The sequence below is a fragment of the Heptranchias perlo genome, chromosome 23 (genome assembly GCF_035084215.1).
Source record: "Heptranchias perlo isolate sHepPer1 chromosome 23, sHepPer1.hap1, whole genome shotgun sequence".
Taxonomy (NCBI): Eukaryota; Metazoa; Chordata; class Chondrichthyes; order Hexanchiformes; family Hexanchidae; genus Heptranchias; species Heptranchias perlo.
In genome coordinates this window covers 9,413,121-9,433,742 of record NC_090347.1, presented here as the reverse complement: position 1 = coordinate 9,433,742, position 20,622 = coordinate 9,413,121, and the positions used below count along the sequence as shown (strand labels likewise).

Genomic DNA, 20,622 nt, shown 5'->3' with positions numbered 1-20,622 from the left:
GGATAATGTCACTCAGACAACCCATAAAGATAAATGATGCGGGAAGCTGCAGTCAAAACCTGACAGCACAAGGTGATTTTGAGGTTGGCATAGAGGCATTATGTTTTGGGCAGCACAAAGGCAGTTCAGCTACATACTATTTAACATCTGACAAGGGAATGCTTGATCACATCACTTAGATGCAAAAAGAAAAAACGTTTAATTCCCCAGATACTGTCATCTCACATCTTGTGAGCCGTAAGAGTCAGAAAGAATCGAACAGAATATTATAGTGACTAGCCTGCATGCATTTAAAATGCGAATGTTTTGTTCCTAATGAAGATCAGCTGCAGCATGTCTGCAACGCAACGACCCACCAACACTGCTGCAGCAATGCTAAGGTCATTCGGAGCAGACATCACAACAGTATTCAAACCCTGGTAGAGCCCTTTATTTAACAGTGCCTTTCTAACCCGTTAAGATTTGTCACTTTGCTGGTGCACTTTTCAACCTTGCCACCGCCAAGAATGACTTGATATTATTTAATGCTAGACTAACCATTGGGGCACATACCACATGCAGAAGCGCAAAAAGAAAAAAGTAAAATATATCAGGATCGTTAAACTCTGCCAGCAAGTACATGCCTTGAATTTGAAACATACAAGATACAGTTCACATGCTTCCTTTCTCTTACTGCCAAACCACTTACAGAAGAAGTATGATTGAAAAGATTAAAGATGCAGTGAGAAAAGTTACAATTTATTGTTTTTTCTCCCCTTTGAGAAAGCTAAGAATTGCGTTGCCTTCAGAATACTGGTCAAAAATACCAGCGGCTGCAACAAAAGAAATAATTATACTTCTTCCTCCCATGCTGACGTGCTATTTCTTGGCCAGGAGGGAGGAGAGGTAAATGTCCACAGGAACCTACTTATGGCATTTTATAATCAGCTGCTCAGTGGTGCGCAAGAGCAGCCCATGGTGAAAGTCCTCCTGATGTTCCCTTCTCCTCCTTGCCACCTGTTTGCAACAACTTAGCTCAGTCACTTTCTTTGAAGGGGAATTCAACTTTGATTCTGTTACAGATCCGAGCTGATATACCATGTTTCACAAGATCAAAAGATAAATATAAAACGAAGACGGTTATCATCTTAACTTATCCAAATAGAGGTTAAAAAAAAAATTGCATTACCCACAACATCATCTAACGGGAAGGTTTTTTTACCTCCACTACCCGACCCAGAAGACCAAGTGTTGATCATCTGGGTCAAGAAGTTCTTCCAGACATCAGTTCTAAATTGGCCTCTCGCCAGTTTGAGCCTACCCTATTGTTCTAGTGTCTTGCTTCACCCTGAGGTCATGCTGCAGATTAACCAGAACACTTCTGCAAGGTCTTCTCTCAGTCACCTGCTTCCAAGACTAAACAGTCCAGTTTCTCATCATGACCCAATCCTCTGATGCTAGGGGTTAACCTTATGGCTTTTCTCTGCACTGCCTCCTTGTTCCGAGTAGTGAGAAGGCTCGGGGAAAGGCCCGCACAAGGAAAAATAGCAACAAAAAAAAATCAAAGAAATGGAAGAAAGAAAAACTGAAGATCAAAAGGTCTGAAAGGAAAACAATAAATGCTAAAACTCATACTGTAGTAGGTCCATCAGTACCAGAAGAGAGAAAAGACCAGACAGAGATATCGTCCCTCGTGCCCCCGAGCAAGGAACTGGACTACCTGGAAATCCAGGCAGACCTAAAGTTAATTGATTAAATGATATTGGGATAGATTACCAATTTCAAAAAGGACTGCTACACTCCTCCATTAAAAACACCTGTGGATACAGTAATAAATTTAGAAAGAGGTATATTTTTGTAATGCACAGGCACAAACGTTTTTAGCTCTGATTTTGGTATGCAGAGAATATCATTTGGAATATGACTTGTTCCCACGAGTGAGTTTTTATGATCTTCCTAAAAGTAGGATAAATGCTCTATTCCAATGCTACCTCCCAGGTATTTCATCTGTAATCAGAATTCCATTTTAGCACAGAAGCCATTTTTTAAAAATTCGATCATGGGATGTGGGCGTCGCTGGCAAGGCCAGCATTTATTGCCCATCCCTAATTGCCCTTGAGAAGGTGGTGGTGAGCCGCCTTCTTGAACCGCTGCAGTCCGTGTGGTGAAGGTTCTCCCACGGTGCGGTGAGGAGGGGAGTTCCAGGATTTTGACCCAGCGACAATGAAGGAACGGCGATATATTTCCAAGTCGAGATGGTGTACGACTTGGAGGGGAACGTGCAGGTGGTGTTGTTCCCATGTGCCTGCTGCCCTTGTCCTTCTCGGTGGTAGAGGTCGCGGGTTTGGAAGGTGCTGTTGTTCAAGAACAAGTGAAAGGGAAAAGCGTAGAGCAGCGGAAAGAAAGTGTACTTTAGGCACGACAGATAAAATAAAAACTAGAAGGCGTAAGGCGATTAACCCAACATCAAAGCTGAAGGTCAGGCTAGGGTGTGTGGCCCAACTAAGAGTTCTATATACAAATGCACGGAGTATAAGGAATAAATTAAATGAACTACAGGTTCAAATTCAAATTGGAGGGTATGACATGATAGCTATTACTGAGACTTGGCTGCAGGATGGTCAGGATGGTCAGGATTGGGAACTAAATATAACGGGTTATAAGGTCTACAGGAGAGATAGGGAAAATGGAAGAGGGGGAGGAGTAGCCTTAATGATTAGAGATGAAATCACTTCAATGATAAAGGGGGATATAACGAGAGGTAAGCAGCCAACAGGGACCTTATGGGTTGAATTGAGAAATAGGAAAGGATCTAAGACTATAGTGGGAGTTGTATATAGGAGCCCTGGCAGCAGCTCTGAAGTGCTAGATTGTATAAATGCAGAGATTAGACAAGTGCGTAAGAAAGGCATAGTGGTCTTAATGGGGGACTTTAACCTTCACATAGATTGGGAAAAGCAGACGAGCAACTGTCAGAAAGGTAGTGAATTTCTTGAGTGTGTCCGGGATAGTTTTCTGCAGCAGTATGCCCTAGAGGCAACAAGGGGGCAAGCCATACTTGATTTAGTAATGAGTAATGAACCAGATTTAGTTAACGGCTTAACTGTGCGCGAACATCTATCCAATAGTGAACATAACATGATCGAGTTCAATGTAGTGTTTGAAAGGGAAAAAAGTGAATCAGCTGTTAAGATTCTAGACTTGGGCAAGGCCGACTTGAATGGGATGAGACAGAGACTGTCCACAGTAAACTGGGCAAATCTGTTAATGGGTAAAATCGACTGATGATCAGTGGGAAATGTTTAAAGAAACATTTAACGTGATACAGAATCGGTTTATACCCGAGGGGCAAGAACTCTACTTGCCAAAAGAAACAGCCATGGACAACTAAAAAGAGGTAAGGGACAGTATAAGACATAAGGAAAGGGCATACAAAAAGGCAAAAAATGGCACAGATCCTGATGAATGGGAAAGATACAAAGATCAACAAAGGGTCACAAAACAGATAGTAAGGGCTACAAAAAGAGAGTATGAAAAGAAACTCGCAAGGGATATCAAAACCAATACGAAGAACTTTTATAGTTATATTAGGAAAAAGAGGGTGGTCAGGAGCAGTGTTGGCCCCTTAAAAACTAAAAGTGGGGATATTGTCATTGACAATGGGGAAATGGCGGACATGTTGAACAATTACTTTGCGTCAGTATTTACAGTTGAAAAAGAGGATAGCATGCCGGAAATCCCAAGAAAACTTATATTGAATCGGGGACAGGGACTCGATAAAATTACGTAAGTAAAGCAACAGTAATGAAGAAAATAATAGCACTAAAGAGTGACAAATCCCCAGGACCAGATGGTTTCCATCCCAGGGTTTTAAAGGAAGTAGGTGAGCACGTTGCGGATGCCCTAACTATAATCTTTCAAAGTTCTCTAGATTCAGGAACTGTCCCTCTAGATTGGAAAATTGCACATGTCACTCCGCTTTTTAAGAAAGGAGAGAGAGGGAAACCAGGGAATTATAGACCAGTTAGCCTGACATCTGTTGTGGGGAAAATGCTGGAGTCTACAATTAAGGATAGGGTGACTGAACACCTCGAGAATTTTCAGTTAATCAGAGAGAGCCAGAATGGATTTGTGAAAGGTAGGTTGTGCCTGACAAACCTGATTGAATTTTTTGAAGAGGTGACTAAAGTAGTGGACAGGGGAATGTCAATGGATGTTATTTATATGGACTTCCAGAAGGCATCTGATAAGGTCCCACATAAGAGACTGTTAGCTAAGATAGAAGCCCATGGAATCGAGGAAAAAGTATGGACTTGGTTAGGAAGTTGGCTGAGTGAAAGGCGACAGAGAGTAGGAATAATGGGAAGGTACTCACATTGGCAGGATGTGACTAGTGGAGTCCCGCAGGGATCTTTCTTGGGGCCTCGATTATTCACAATATTTATTAACGACTTAGATGAAGGCATAGAAAGTCTCATATCTAAGTTTGCCGATGACACAAAGATTGGTGGCATTGTAAGCAGTGAAGATGAAAACATAAAATTACAAAGCGATATTGATGGATTAGGTGAATGGGCAAAACTGTGGCAAATGGAATTCAATGTAGACAAATGTGAGGTCATCCACTTTGGATCAAAAAAGGATAGAACAGGGTACTTTCTAAATGGTAAAAAGTTAAAAACAGTGGATGTCCAAAGGAACTTAGGGGTTCAGGTACATTGATCATTGAAGTGTCATGAACAGGTGCAGAAAATAAATCAATAAGGCAAATGGAATGTTGGCCTTTATATCTAGAGGACCAGAGTACAAGGGGGCAGATGTTATGCTGCAGCTATACAAAACCATGGTTAGACCGCAACTGGAGTACTGTGAGCAGTTCTGGGCATCGCACCTTCGGAAGGACAGATTGGCCTTGGAGGGAGTGCAGCGTAGGTTTACTAGAATGATACCCGGACTTCAAGGGTTAAGTTACGAGGAGAGATTACACAAATTGGGGTTGTATTCTCTAGAGTTTCGAAGGTTAAGGGGTGATCTGATCGAAGTTTATAAGATATTAAGGGGAACAGATAGGGTGGATAGAGAGAAACTATTTCCGCTGGTTGGGGATTCTAGGAGTAGGGGGCACAGTCTAAAAATTAGAGCCAGACCTTTCAGGAGCAAGATTAGAAAACATTTCTACACACAAAGGGTGGCAGAAGTTTGGAACTCTCTTCTGCAAACGGCAATTGATACTCGTTCAATTGCTAAATTTAAATGTGAGATAGATAGCTTTTTGGCAACCAAAGGTATTAAGGGATATGGGCCAAAGGCAGGTACATGGAGTTAGATCACAGATCAGCCATGATCTTATCAAATGGTGGAGCAGGCACGAGGGGCTGAATGGCCTACTCCTGTTCCTATGTTCCTATAAGTTGCTGCAGTGCATCCTGTGGATGGTACACACTGCAGCCACGGTGCACCAGTGGTGAAGGAAGTGAATGTTTAAGGTGGTGGATGGGGTGCCAATCAAGCAGGCTGCTTTGTCCTGGATGGTGTCGAGCTTCTTGAGTGTTGTTGGAGCTGCACTCATCCAGGCAAGTGGAGTGTATTCCATCACACTCCTGACTTGTGCCTTGTAGATGGTGGAAAGGCTTTGGGGAGCCAGGAGTTGAGTCACTTGCCACAGAATACCCAGCCTCTGACCTGTATTGAGGCCACAGTATTTATACGGCTGGTCCAGTTACGTTTCTGGTCAATGGTGACCCCCAGGATGTTGATGGTGAGGGACTCGGCGATGGTTATGCCATTGAATGTCATGGGGAGGTGGTTAGACTCTCTCTTGTTGGAGATGGTCATTGCCTGGCACTTGTCTGGCACCAATGTTACTTGCCACTTTTCAGCCCAAGCCTGGATGTTGTCCAGGTCTTGCTGCTTGCGGGCACAGACTGCTTCATTATCTGAGGGGTTGCGAATGGAACTGAACACTGTGCAATCATCAGTGAACATCCCCATTTCTGACTTATGATGGAGGGAAGGTCAATGATGAAGCAGCTGAAGATGGTTGGGCCTAGGACACTGCCCTGAGGAATTTCTGCAGCAATGTCCTGGGGCCTCCAACAGCCACTACCATCTTCCTTTGTGCTAGGTATGACTCCAGCCATTGGAGAATTTTCCCCCCGATTCCCATTGACTTCAATTTTACGAGGGGTCCTTGGTGCCACACTCGGTTAAATGCTGCCTTGATGTCAAGGGCAGTCACTCTCACCTCACCTCTAGAATTCAGCTCTTACGTCAATGTTTGGACCAAGGCTGTAATGAGGTCTGGAGCCGAGTGGTCCTGGCCGAACCTAAACTGAGCATCAGTGAGCAGGTTATTGGTGAGTAAGTGCCACTTGATAGCACTGTCGACGACACCTTCCATCACTTTGCTGATGATTGAGAGTAGACTGATTGGGTGGTAATTGGCTGGATTGGATTTGTCCTGCTTTTTGTGGACAAGACCTATCTGGGCAATTGTCGGATAGATGCCAATATTGTTGCTGTACTGGAACAGTTTGGCTCGAGGCGCGGCTAATTCTGGAGCACAAGTCTTCAGCACTACAGCCAGGATGTTGTCGGGGCCCATAGCCTTTGCTGTATCTAATGATATCAAGAAACGGCTGAGCGCACATGGAGTGAATCAAATTCGCTGAAGACTGGCTTCTGTGATGGTGGGGATATCGGGAGAAGGCCAAGATGGATCATCTACTCAGCACTTCTGGCTGAAGATGGTTGCAAACGCTTCAGCCTTGTCTTTTGCACTCACGTGCTGGACTCCGCCATCATTGAGGATGGGGATGTATACAGAGCCTCCTACTCCCATTAGTTGTTTAATTGTCCACCACCATTCACGACTGGATGTGGCAGGGCTGCAAAGCTTTGATCTGATCCGGTGGTTGTGGAATTGCTTAGCTCTGTCTATAGCATGTTGCCCTGAGTTGTAGCTTCACCAGGTTGGCACCTCATTTTTAGGTATGCCTAGTGCTGCTCCTGGCATGCTCTTCTACACTCCTCATTGAACCAGGGTTGATCCCCTGGATTGTTGGTAATGGTAGAGTGAGGAATATGCCAGGCCATGAGATTACAGATTGTGCTGGAATACAAATCTGCTGCTGCTGATGGCCCACAGCGCCTCATGGATGCCCAGTTTTGAGCTGCTAGATCTGTTCTGAATCTATCCCATTTAGCACAGTGATAGTGCCACACAACACGTTGGATGGTGTCCTCAGTGCGAAGACGGGACTTCGTCTCCACGAGGACTGTGCGGTGGTCACTCCTACCAATACTGTCATGGACAGATGTATCTGCGACAGGTAGATTGGTGAGGATGAGGTCAAGTAGGTTTTTCCCTCGTGTTGGTTCGCTCACCACCTGGCGCAGGCCCAGTCTGGCAGCTATGTCCTTCAGGACTTGGCGAGCTCGGTCAGTCGTGGTGCTACCAAGCCACTCTTGGTGATGGACATTGAAGTCCCCCACCCAGAGTACATTTTGTGCCCTTGCTACCCTCAGTGCTTCCTCCAAGTGGTGCTCAACATGGAGGAGGACGGTAGGTGGTAATCAGCAGGAGGTTTCCTTGCCCATGTTTGACCTGATGCCATGAGATTTCACGGGGTCCGGAGTCAATGTTGAGGACTCCCAGGGCCACCCCCTCCTGACTGTATATCACTGTACTGCCACCTCTGGTTGGTCTGTCCTGCCGGTGGGACAGGACATACCCAGGGATGGTGATGGAAGAGTCTGGGACGTTGGCTGAAAGGTATGATTCTGTGAGTACCTTTTAACGTACCTCACACTCACAAGAGCCAGATTCAACTTCCCTCCAGGAGATACTTGACCACAAACATCAAAATCCCTTCGATGGGTATTTGAAGGGCAGCTGCAGGAGCTGACAACAGATCTCGTGGTGAAATATTCAACAGCTAACCATTTTTCTTTTGAAGCCACATAAGTAGCACAATTTTTTTTATATTTCTAAATTATGCATTGAATTGTGCGCTTGTAATACACAAAGAATAAAAAATAACATTGGTGTATCAAATATACTGTATCCACTCCAGAGATTCTAAACAAATGGGATTTTGGAATTCACTTCCCCAGAGGGCTGTGGACACTCAGTCGTTGAGTATATTCAAGACTGAGATCGATAGATTTTTGGACATTAAGAGAATCAAGGGATATGGGGATCGGGCAGGAAAGTGGATTTGAGGTAGAAGAGCAGCCATGATATTATTGAATGGCGGAGCAGGCTCGAGGGGCCGTATGGCCTACTCCTGCTCCTATTTCTTATGTTCTTATGTTCATTACCAAAATATATTTTGTGTTGCTTGCTCCACTCCCATTTCAAAGCACATATGATGTACCTTATCATGGGCTCGACACAAGCCAGTTAATCTCCGGGGCGAAGGTTTTGCATAAATATTCCCTAATCCCAAAAGATAATATCAAAACTCCAGAATATTGATCTATCCTCACACTTCCACTATTGGCCCTGGCATACTGTCATTTATGGATAACAACCATTCCCAACCCCAGCAGCACAGGAGCCATCATTCCCAAAGGAATTTTTCATCCTCTCAGTCTAATCCGAATCTTTTAACTTTTTTCCGAACCAGAGCAGTTAACAAATTTCTTTTCAAAAGAATTGAAATCAACACAATATCAATTGCTTCCACTGTGAATCAGTTCCATACACCCACTATTCCTTGGGGAAAAGGTTTCTACTAATCTCAGGCCTCACTAAGACTTGCTCCTTTCGAACCTGCTAGTTCTGTGTTCATGGACCAAGTCAAATAGTTTCCTTATATCTACGTGACCTAGACTTCTCAGCATTTAAAGCTCTGGACTCTTGTTTTCTTTTCTCCAATACAAACAAAACTTTTATGTAAACCTGTATGGTCCAGGACAAGTACGCTCATCCTACAAAGTGTGAACAATCTCGTCATTCCTGCTTTGTAAAACCAACTTAACGACGACAACAATCACTTCACATCCTTTATCCCAAAAAAAACATTTGCTTCCTCTTTGTATTTCCTGGATCAGGAAGACAAATAATAATTGTAATTAAAACATACAGACAAGGCTCTCTAGAGAGGTATCCATAGAAATCTATACCTTTGAGTCTTGTTTCGCTATAGTTTGAAGGTAACTGATAGTAAACACCCATTGATTTATTTAATGGAAATGAAAAAAAAAAGGTGCACTATTAAAATGAGTGAAAGCAAATGGCCAACTAGGTTTCTAAAATGCCAGTTTAAAAATGTTCCTTGAATTATTTATAGACACTGGCAGTTAACCATTTTCTTTTAATGAGCTACTCACCATTGTCTACCCACATGTCAGTCTACCCATCAACAAGATGACTTTTTCCCCCTATAAATTTTGTTTCCCCCAACACGTTAACATGAGAACTAGGGCCGTTGTGCAGAAGGGCAAGCATGGCAGTGTATCTCACTGAAGCGTCAGGGTGTGAAGAATTTAGGAGAACACAAATTTGATTCCCTCGCTGCTGCATTGCAAATAAACAGGAGATCCATTCCTGGGCTGCCATCACCCAACTCCCAGCCCTGGTCTCCAAATGACATTGGCAGGGGCTTGGGAAGATACCACCCATCCATCCTCATATCCTTTGGTTCTGCATAGCCCAGGGAGCCTCGAGTGCTGAGGATATTAGCAGGAACGATATCCCCAGAAACAAAAACGTTACAACATAAAAGACTAGCAGAAAAGTATTAGGAACTAATGGATTTCCATTATGAAACTTTGCAGCAAAAAAAACAACTTTTGCATAAATATGTACAACATTCACCTACTGATCACAAGAATTTGTGAAGATTATGGATCATTTAAGTAAAACTGGCAGAAATGAATTTTCAGTATTCATAATCTTCAAGGCAAATACTGACATTATTTATGACTTCGGTTTATGGTATTCCAAAAAAAGAACCATTGCCATTCATTGTGAAATATTGTTTCCTTAAGTGCTTTAAGAATACAAAGTCCCTAAATGACAATTGTCAGCATAATGATGAGATAAATGGAGTAGTGTACCATCACAGTTGGGTGTAATTAAGACTGGAAGCTTTGAGATTTCACACTGTGTATTCCACCAGTGTCCAACAATGAAATTATATCTATTCCACCCACATCCTCTTCCAAAACTAACTACAATTGTGCTTCCTCCTATTGCAATTCCAATATCCTCTGGCTGCCATCTTAATCCAAAATTCCAGCAAAAGCCTCAACATTTAATTGTGCTTAAAGTTAAAACTCCTAACCCCTAATACACTACGCTATTAATATCTCGTGTTATGTGACAAATTTAAGATCTTATCGGCCCTAATTCTATAAGGCCCCACCTTGCTGAAGATTGGAAAACAAAACAAAAAAAAAAAAAATCGGTGCACAATTGATTCATGAGACACCGGATATTCTGAAGGGCGATTTGGGGGCAAAAGCTGAGAGAAGCATGCACTGGCTTATTTCAATATTTAAATCACCTGTAAAAAGATACCACTTTAAACTTCACATTGTCTGGCGAGGCATCGTCTACAGCACAACCTCATCCATATAAAAAGTGGGCACAGGATGAGCCCCAGGATCTAGCCTGTTCAAGTAGGTTTCATAAAGGCAAAGGGGCATAACCTTAAAATTAGTGCTAGGCCATTCAGGGGCGATGCCAGAAAGCAATTCTTCACACCAAAGGTAGTGGCAATGTGGAACTCTTTCCTCCCTCCACCCCCGACCGAAAGAAAACTGCTAAGGCTAGTTAAATTGAAAATTTTAAAATTGAGATTGATAGATTTTTGTTGGGCAAGAATATTAAGGGTTACTGAACCAAAGCAGGTAGATGGAGTTAAGATAGAGATCGGCCATGATCTAATTGAATGGCAGAACAGGCCCGAGGGGCTGAATGGCCTACTCCTGTCTCTAGTTTCTATTACAAGTAAAAAAAAAACACTGATTCACACATTGGTCGCTTAAAGCATAACAGTATGGAGATTCAGTGAAATAACACTGATGGTAAAGGAATGTTGAGGAATGGAACTGTAGGGCAAAAGGTTCAGATCTGTTAATGGGTTTCTAATTTCTGCTGTGCCAGCAGGCGAATGATCAGGTGAAGAAATTAGTCTAGGAGCAAGCTGCCTGGCTTCAGTTGAGTAGACAATGGTAGATGTAACAAAGAGACTGCACAGGAGGGAGATGAAGATAAAAGCTTACTTCTCGAAAAAAAAAGTTAAAAGGTCGCAAAAAAAACATAAGTTGTGCACAATCGATGGGTGCCTTTAAGACTACCAACAAGCAACTTTCTTTAGCTCGGAGCACAGTAAACCTGATTGGCAGTTTGTATCATGGCCATCAAGTACATGACTCAGGTAGGGTCAAGTTAGGTTTCAGCAAACAGTCATCGTCCATCCCCCCACCCTGGCCTGACCGCACGAACAACAAAACAAAAAGGTTTTCATCTCAATGTAAGGAATCTTACAACACCAGGTTATAGTCCAACAATTTTATTTTAAAATCACAAACTTTCGGAGATTATCTCCTTCGTCAGGTGAGTGAGTGAGTGAAAGGTTCTCAAATCGCATATCTTATATTAGGCTGGGACACGCTCACACCAATCAAAGGTGTCGTTGGTGTTCAGACAGGTTAGCCATGGACAACAGTTCTGAATACACAATGGGTCAGATTACAAAGCCAGAGAGAGAAAGAGACCCGAAAGGCAGAGAGAGAGAGAGAGAGAGAATGTCCAGTTGTATTAAAAACAGATAACTTTTCTTTTCCTGCTGATGGGGTTACGTGTAGCGTGACATGAACCCAAGATCCCAGTTGAGGCCGTCCTCATGGGTGCGGAACTTGGCTATCAATTTCTGTTCGACGATTTTGCGTTGTTGTGTGTCTCGAAGGCCGCCTTGGAGAACGCTTACCCGAAGATCGGTGGCTGAATGTCCTTGACTGCTGAAGTGTTCCCCGACTGGGAGGGAACCCTCCTGTCTGGCGATTGTTGCACGGTGTCCGTTCATCCGTTGTCGCAGTGTCTGTATGGTCTCGCCAATGTACCATGCTCCGGGGCATCCTTTCCTGCAACGTATGAGGTAGACAACGTTGGCCGAGTCACAGGAGTATGACCCATGTACCTGGTGGGTGGTGTCCTCTCGTGTGATGGTGGTATCTGTGTCGATGATCTAGCATGTCTTGCAGAGGTTGCCGTGGCAGGGTTGTGTGGTGTCGTGGATGCTGTTCTTCTGAAAGCTGGGTAATTTGCTGCGAACGATGGTCTGTTTGAGGTTGGGTGGCTGTTTAAAGGCGAGTAGTGGAGGCGTGGGGATGGCCATAGCGAGGTGTTCGTCGTCATCGATGACATGTTGAAGGCTGCGGAGCATAGTTTCTCCGCTCCGGGGAAGTACTGGACGACGAAGGGTACTCTGTTGGTTGCGTCCCATGTTTGTCTTCTGAGGAGGTCTATGCGATTCTTCGCTGTGGCCCGTCGGAACTGTCGATCGAGCGTCATATCCCGTTCTTACGAGGGCGTCTTTCAGCGTCTGTCGGTGTCCATCGCGTTCCTCCTCGTCTGAGCAGATCCTATGTATTCGTAGGGCCTGTCCATAGGGGATGGCCTCTTTGACGTGGTTAGGGTGGAAGCTGGAAAAGTGGAGCATTGTGAGGTTGTCCGTGGGCTTGCGGTAGAGTGAGGTGCTGAGGTGCCCGTCTTTGATGGAGATTTGTGTGTCCAAGAAAGAAACCGATTCTGAGGAGTAGTCCATGGTGAGTTTGATGGTGGGATGGAACTTGTTGATGTTATCGTGTAGTCTCTTCAATGATTCTTCGCCGTGGGACCATAGGAAGAAAATGTCGTCGATGTATCTGATGTATAGTGTTGGTTGGAGGTCCTGTGCAGTGAAGAAGTCATGCTCGAACTTGTGCATGAAAATGTTGGCGTATTGGGGTGCGAATTTGGTCCCCATGGCTGTTCCGTGTGTTTGGGTAAAGAACTGGTTATCGAAGGTGAAGACATTGTGATCCAGGATGAAGCGGATGAGTTGTAGGATGGCGTCTGGAGATTGGCTGTTGTTGGTGTTGAGTATTGATGCTGTCGCAGCGATGCCGTCATCGTGGGGGATACTGGTGTAGAGTGCCGAAACGTCCATCGTGGTGAGAAGTGTTCCTGGTTCAACTGGTCCGTGGGTGCTGAGTTTTTGTAGGAAGTCTGTAGTGTCGCGACAGAAGCTGGGGGTTCCCTGTACGATGGGTTTCAGGATGCCCTCGACGTATCTGCCTTTCGGGTCTCTTTCTCTCTCTGGCTTCATAATCTGACCCATTGTGTATTCAGAACTGTTTTCCATGGCTAACCTGTCTGAACACCAACGACACCTTTGATTGGTGTGAGCGTGTCCCAGCCTAATATAAGATATGCGATTTGAGAACCTTTCACTCACTCACTCACCTGACGAAGGAGATAATCTCCGAAAGCTTGTGATTTTAAAATAAAATTGTTGGACTATAACCTGGTGTTGTAAGATTCCTTACATTTGTCCACCACAGTCCATCACCGGCATCTCCACTTCATCTCAATGGACAGCATTGACTGCTGCAGTACTCGTGGGCCTTTTATAAACTAAACGTTGACTCTCAATGCCAGATAAAGCAAGGGATTGAAATTTCCTCTCAGCTGCTCTTATACGTTATGGAAAGGTGTGACATCAAGTTCACTTAACAATAAAGGATAATACCTGTACTTGGTTTTTTGCACGGATCCCATCTGTTATTTCACAACCAAATTTACAGTATGGATTCCACGAGCCAATCACGCTGCATCAGATCCCTCATCCACTATTTGTGGATTGAAGTGGAAATCTGCCTCTTTTATTTAGGATTACTTTGTCGCAGAGAGAGACAATTCGGAGATTAATTCCACTTCATTATCCCTCAAAGTCATGGAAAACGAAGAGAAACACTCCAGTCTCATTATATGCATATAACCCAATGTTCTTCATCAGTTGTCCACACCTTCAATTTCACTGCTTATTGAACTTGTGGAGATTTGACAGGTTTCCCACCTCCGCTCCGGAGGTGGGAAACCTGTCAAATCTCCACAAGGTAAAGCAGTCAGTCATAATCTAAAATTTACTTGTACCTCACGGCAGTCTTCCGGGTACAAACCCGTACTTAGGTATGAACAAGCAAAATTTACCCAGACCTTATTGTGTAACCGTGCAGTGGTTTGTGGTTTAAATGACGACAACTCAATAAGTATTTTAGTAAAATGAAAAATTAGCACCAGTAATACTTAGGGATAACTTAACGAGTGGAAGGTTTGCTAGATTGGATGGAAAGGACAAAAATACTGTAATGATTAGCTTTTTAAATTCCCTCCGTTTTCCCAAAGTTTTACTCTTTCTCCATTTCAGAATCATTCAGCCTCCACGGGCCGATAATATGATGATGAACACGGAGGACCTCTGGCCTGCAATGTGCTGGAGGCACGGAGCCGGGGCAAAAAAAAAAATCTGGAAATAAAAAACTGGTATCAGTAAAAGTGACCATGAAGCTGTCAGATTGCTGCAGAAACCCAATTGTCCTTTAGGGAAGGAAACCTGCCATCCTTACCTGATCTGGCCTGTGTGTGATTCATCCCACACTACCGTAGTTGACTCTTAATTGCCCTCTGAAGTGGGCAACCCACAGTTACATCAGAGCAACTAGGGATGGGCAATAAACGTTAGCCTTCCGGAATGAATTAAAAAAAAACTAGTCAACAAACTCGTCTGACTGCTCCGCAACTTCACCATCAGCAACAAATGTGTTTATGTGTACAGAATCAGAGATGGCATTTGCTGGCTAAGTCTGACCTAGTGCTAGCAAATACCAGATAAAATTCAATGACAACCACTTTAAATAAACTTTTTCCAACCAATGGGTTACAGTGGAATTAACCCAATTCGCCACACAGGCCGCACTCTGAAAAATCTTAACAGCTCACTTCAAAAACATGGTGGACCATTATCACAAACCTCAGGACACAGATACTTGCAGACTAGAAATTCATCAAAGGTTCAGTATACAATCAATGTCCTGCCAGTTACTCCATAGACCTTCTACTTAATGAAGGTGGAGAATTGCATGAAACTCATTCACCTCTGGCAAATTAGAGATAAGCCTGGGTTTTTATTAAACGTCTGTGTTCAACGTTACAACTAATTCAAACCATTTTCTGCAAAGATATTAGTAGAGAATTTTCCACCGGGTACATAGATTTATGGACGTTTTCAACACTGTTCAGGCCGTAGTTTGCCTTGCATCATTTTCCTTTCAGTATGTCGTTGCCACAATTCATGCAGCAAATCCTGTTTTATTATGAAATACATTTTGTACTCACCTCCTCGCTGTCCTGAGGTCCAGTGGCCTGTTCCAGTCACAAATGCAAAAGACAAAACAAAAAAAAAAATTAGTATTTTTCTTCTTGGTGAGTTTTGACCTATGTGGAGTTAATGAAAATTATGTGCATTTGGCTCATTTTAATCATCGTGACTTTATTTAAAAAGAATAATCCCACAAGAACGCAAGGATTTAAGGAGCGCTTAAAGCAGCAGATTTTTCTGCAAAACTGTAATTTAGCAAGGCTTTCTTTAAAATATTTTAAATTTATTCACTCCCTCCTCCATTTCATTAACTGCCAAGCAATAAAAGCACATCTCCCTTTAAAATGGCATACAGAAGAGGAACTGCTGGCAGTGCAGAGGGTACACCTGCTGATATTGATGCACTATAGCACAATGGGAAGTAGGTTTGTGCCTGCAATTCTCTGCATGAGTCCCTCGTCCCAATCAAATAGTAAGGAACATAGGAACAGGAGTTGGCCATTCGGCCCCTCGTGCCTGCTCCGCCATTTGATAAGCTCATGGCTGATCTGTGATCTAACTCCACAGGAGGAAGTCATTCTTGCACACCTCATGGCAATGGGTTACAAAAGTGCCCAGCTCACTGGCAAGTGTTTATGGGCAACTCACTTGCCAGGAAATGATGTGTGGGACTCAAACAGGAGGAAATTATACCAATAATAGGTGAAGTGGAGAAATAAGTTTTAATATGTAGCAAATAAAATTTGTAAAATAAACCTGTTACCGAAAACTGTGTTTGAAGAGTGATTAGCCTTTTAGATATTCGATGAACAGTATTTACATACACTGGAAGGTTGGCCTTAAAAGTTACAGTGACCTCAATCTCACCTATGTTTTCCCAGTCTTAGAAATTAGACTGAGTGACCACTATAGCGATTTGCAATTCGTCCCCTATTATTTTATACCATATAGTGAAATCTCTTTATAGTACTCCTCATTGAAAGACACCCATCCTGTAAATTACTGCAAGGAACCTCCTGGGATTTTACAGAATGGTGGTATGCAGACATTCTTAGATGGCTCCTTTCCTCCTCTCCAACTCAGCGCTGTCATCAGCCCCACTATTCTCACAGAATTCTCTGGAAGCGACTGCTCAAATCTATTTCGCACAGCGAGTTGTGAATATATCGAACTGACTGCCCGGGGGGAAAGCAGTGTAAGTGGGTGGTGCTGGTAAATTCAAAAAGGAGCTGGAGAGATACTTGGCAGGAAACGTGATTGAGGGGCAGGAGAAATAAAGTAACGAATGGTATTTTACAAAGTTTAGGTCTGGTCAGCCACACTGGAAAGGGTCTCTTCTGGTTCTGTCCATTTCTATGTTCCAATCAGCATTCTATTGTTGCTGTCAGGCTAAAACAAAGACATCTGACAGTACAGTGTGCTGCACAAATCGTCTTTTTTCTCCCCCCGGTTGATTTCCCAGGTCCACAATGTCCTAAACATTAATCTCTCAGTTCTCCTAATTTTGCTGCAACCTCTGTGAAATTGATCTAAAAATGCCTTCACAAAATGTTTCACAACTCCTGTGTAACAACTCACAATATTTCTCCCGATCACACTTTTCCACTTGGCACAGCACCGCTTCACTGCAGTGTTAAATTTAATATCAAATGCTTTTTTTTTTGAAGAACTCTCAAATATTTTGCAAAACTTCAAGAAAACGCCTTCGCAATGAACATCTGTCAAGTTCAGTGGAAAGTGCTCTATGCATTTTGAACAATCATTACCCGAAATCGCTGGCCGCGTCAAGACTAATGCTTGTAGTATTTGAGCGTTAGCGAATAGTCATTCAGTGAACACTGGCTAGCCTTCACTTAACACGCGTTTCCAGAACACTCCGAAACTGCTATCGAACAAAGTTGGGTCTAAGAACATCTCTATTATAGACAATAACCTTGCCATTCCTGCCATGGCAGCTTATTAAGATCACAGCACAACATATTCTAACGCTAACAAATTCCACGTACGATGCCTTATGAACCCTCATATTGAACTGGTGTTGCTACAGACTGCAGTCAGTGACCTGCAGTCTTTTGATTAAAGTGACTAGCTGTACACTTTAGTAGAAAATTCATTTCTTTCCCCCCCACACGAGTGGGGATTGCATTCCGTATTCCACTGGCACTGGACATGGCAGAGGAGGATCTGTAAGTGCAGGAATGGGTTGCCCTTGATATCAGGTGGCACACAAGGCGTAGCATCAGGCCTCACTTCTATGCAACAAAGTTAGCCCACCATACCAGGCACAGCTACCTGGAACTTACAGGAGAGATGTGCCTAAGGAGGCTGAGATATGGCATGGAGTTTTATAGTTACAGAGTTTTGATATTTCCTTAAGGAAGACTCCAGAGAAGAACTAACGTCCTTATGGGACAATCAGCGGCCAAGGTCACCTCGGCATTCAATTTTTGTGTGTCAGATCCTTCCAGGCCCACAGATCTATCAAGGAGATCACAGAATCATTATTCAACGAGGTCAATGACTTCAATATTTTCTGCATTGAACAATAGCATCAACATGAGAGGTCAAGACAATTATACAGAACATTGCCCAGGGTTCAGGAGGTCATCATTTGCACTCATGTTGCTATCTCAGGCCCCTGTTGACCATGCTGCGCTGTAACTGAAACAAAAGGGGATTTTATTCTCTCAATGTCAAACCAGTGTGCGACCGCCAACGCACAATCATGCAGATCAATGCCTGCTTCTCTGGAAGCTCTCACAATGCCTTCATTTTAAGGCATTCACCTGTTCCTTCCATACTTGAAGGAGAAGGAAAAGTGGGAGAATGGTTCCCGAGAGACCAAGGCTACCCTCTGCGGCTGTGGTTGAGGAAACCTTTGCGACAACCATAACAGAGGAAAAAGAGCAGATACTACAACGTTCCTGTTAAAGAATTATTAATCTTACCAGCGGCATTTTGAAGCAGCCCTTCAGACTGATCCAGGTGATGGGGAGGGGGTGCCTTACACTACAACTCCCTCCACCCTAACCATGCCTTCAAGAATATTTGTAGTCTGTTGCTTGAATCTTAACCACAGCATGCACATCGCTGAAGCCATGGAAAACCAAGAGGGTGAAAATGAAAATGAGAAATTAGCAACGCAGCAAGAAAAACTGGTGCACCAGGCACTAATTCAAGATACATTCCAAGGAATGCATAGCTACACCATTTCTTAAAGCTGGAAACCCCATCTTCAAAAGCAACTGCACAAAACACCTTCGCGCTCAGTTCTTCAAACACCATTTATTGCCACCTTCTGTTGAGCTCCTGCTGTATCGGAAACGATGACGACTAAATACTAAACACAATCTTCGACTCAAGTGCAGTGCAATTATTTCACCCGTTGTGGGTTGTTTGAATGGTGTCAGCCGCCCCTTTGTGCTTTGTTTCAGATGTGCAACATCTCAGTACCGCTCCTTCTAAGCGATTCCCTTGTGCGAGCAGTAAGTGTGCTGGTTGGCTGCAGTGCTTCATTTGACAGCCTGCCGAGTCTCTGGTGGTCCCAGACCTCCTCGGAGGGGAGGGGCAGTGTGAGGGCTGTGCATCGGAATCATTAACACCCAGTGCTGCCCTGGCTGCCTATTTTCTGCCACGCCCTCCTCGCTCCTTTCCTTCCTGACACCCTGCACTGGGACTTCCAACATGTGCACAGTAAACCTGACTTTCCTCACTCTGTAACGCCCCATTCTTCAGACCATTTTACTCAGTTAGCAGTTGCCCTGAGCTCTCCAGAGCTATTTTGGTTGTTTGAATGGCTTCTGGTTGCAACTTGCAGCTAACTGAGGATTATTTCATCTCTCATTCATTGGGTGGCCCACTGTACAGGAGTTAAACCCATTTTTTTTAGCCCACACAACAACAAAAGAAGAAATCTGTGTGTTAAGCAGCTTTTGCTTTTCTAACCTTCAAAAACCAGTAAAGAATCCTCAGTTAACCCCTTAAGAACTCTCATGTAAAATGCTTTATTTTAAAAACATCTTTGATCTGGCTAGATTTCTCCTCCCCCCAAAGCTTAGACTCCTTAGCTCCACAGGTACTAGTCACCATCTGGTACCTCAGTCATGTGAGCACCTTGGCAGTAAGTATCAGCAAGCTACTGGTCTGTGGGAGAAGCCAGACTCAATCATGTCCCCGTGCCACATCCACACCTGCAAAATTCCAACAGGGATCACTGAATAAAGACTATAAATTTGCAGGGCTATGGGGAAAGAGCAGGACAGTGGGACTAATTGGATAGCTCTTTCAAAGAGCCAGCGCAGGCACGATGGGCCGAATGCTGCATCAGTCCATGATTCTAGGAATGGAAATTCTAGCCACTGATCAGATAGTATGTTGCTGCTTTTTGGACAATGGAGATACTTTTGCTTAAGAATCAGAATGGCATTCCAGGGTCTGGTGAGAAGGGAAGATCAACTCTCCCAAGTATCGTGTGCATCTTGTTCTACCTTGTGACTTTAATGTAACATATGAAGAGTGGGGTTAATCACATGGGTGGAGGGGGGGGGAAGGGGTCTATTTAATAGGAAGTCTTGCTCTACTTCGTTCCAGTGTCTGATCAGGCCCTACTTCGTTCCAGTTTCTCAGCGTCAGTATGAAGCAAAATTGCTTTGCACCCACACCATAGCTATACTGTAAATGCAACATAAGGCAGATACAAGAGCAGAGAGGTGGGCCAGTATTGACTTGGACATTTATAAAGAACAGGTTTACAATTCCATTATACCGAGTGCAAAGAAATCCTCCCTCGTTACAATTTAGAGACTGAGAAAAAGAACAACCCAGCACATGGTCTATTGATAAGCAAAGAGTTGTAATCAGAGCCAACCAGCACTGTGCTAAAGCTTCCACGTGTTACCCATGCCAGGTCTGTGTTTTACAAATGCAAACTTTCTTATAAATTCATCGGTCTTCAGTATGTAACAGCAAACTGGATTATTGTAGCAATTTATACAAATTACATAATTATCTCCAACAGCAGGATCAAAATCTGGACGCATGAAACCCACTATTATCACAATTACTGTGGTTTAAAGCTATCTTGTTATACTGTAACAGAAAGTGAGCTAGAAACACTTCAATAAAAAGAAAAACACTGCAAATGCTGAAAATCAAAAAGAAAGAAAGAAAGAAAAAATGAAAGAAAGAAAGAAAGAAAGACAGAAAGAAAGAACCTTCAGATGCAAATCTGAAATGTAAAGCATGCAAGGAACACACATTAGGTCAGCCC

General features: G+C 43.5%; 1 protein-coding gene across 5 annotated transcripts in view; it reads right to left on the bottom strand.

Moving 5' to 3' along the window:
- Positions 1-20,622, bottom strand: part of aatkb (apoptosis-associated tyrosine kinase b) — a 303,879-nt gene that overhangs the window by 252,316 nt on the left and 30,941 nt on the right. For all 5 annotated transcript variants that reach the window (XM_068003976.1, XM_068003977.1, XM_068003978.1 and 2 more), the window contains exon 2: positions 15,371-15,397. In XM_068003976.1, the coding sequence (XP_067860077.1) occupies positions 15,371-15,397 (27 nt within the window). The remainder of the gene's footprint in view (positions 1-15,370; positions 15,398-20,622) is intronic.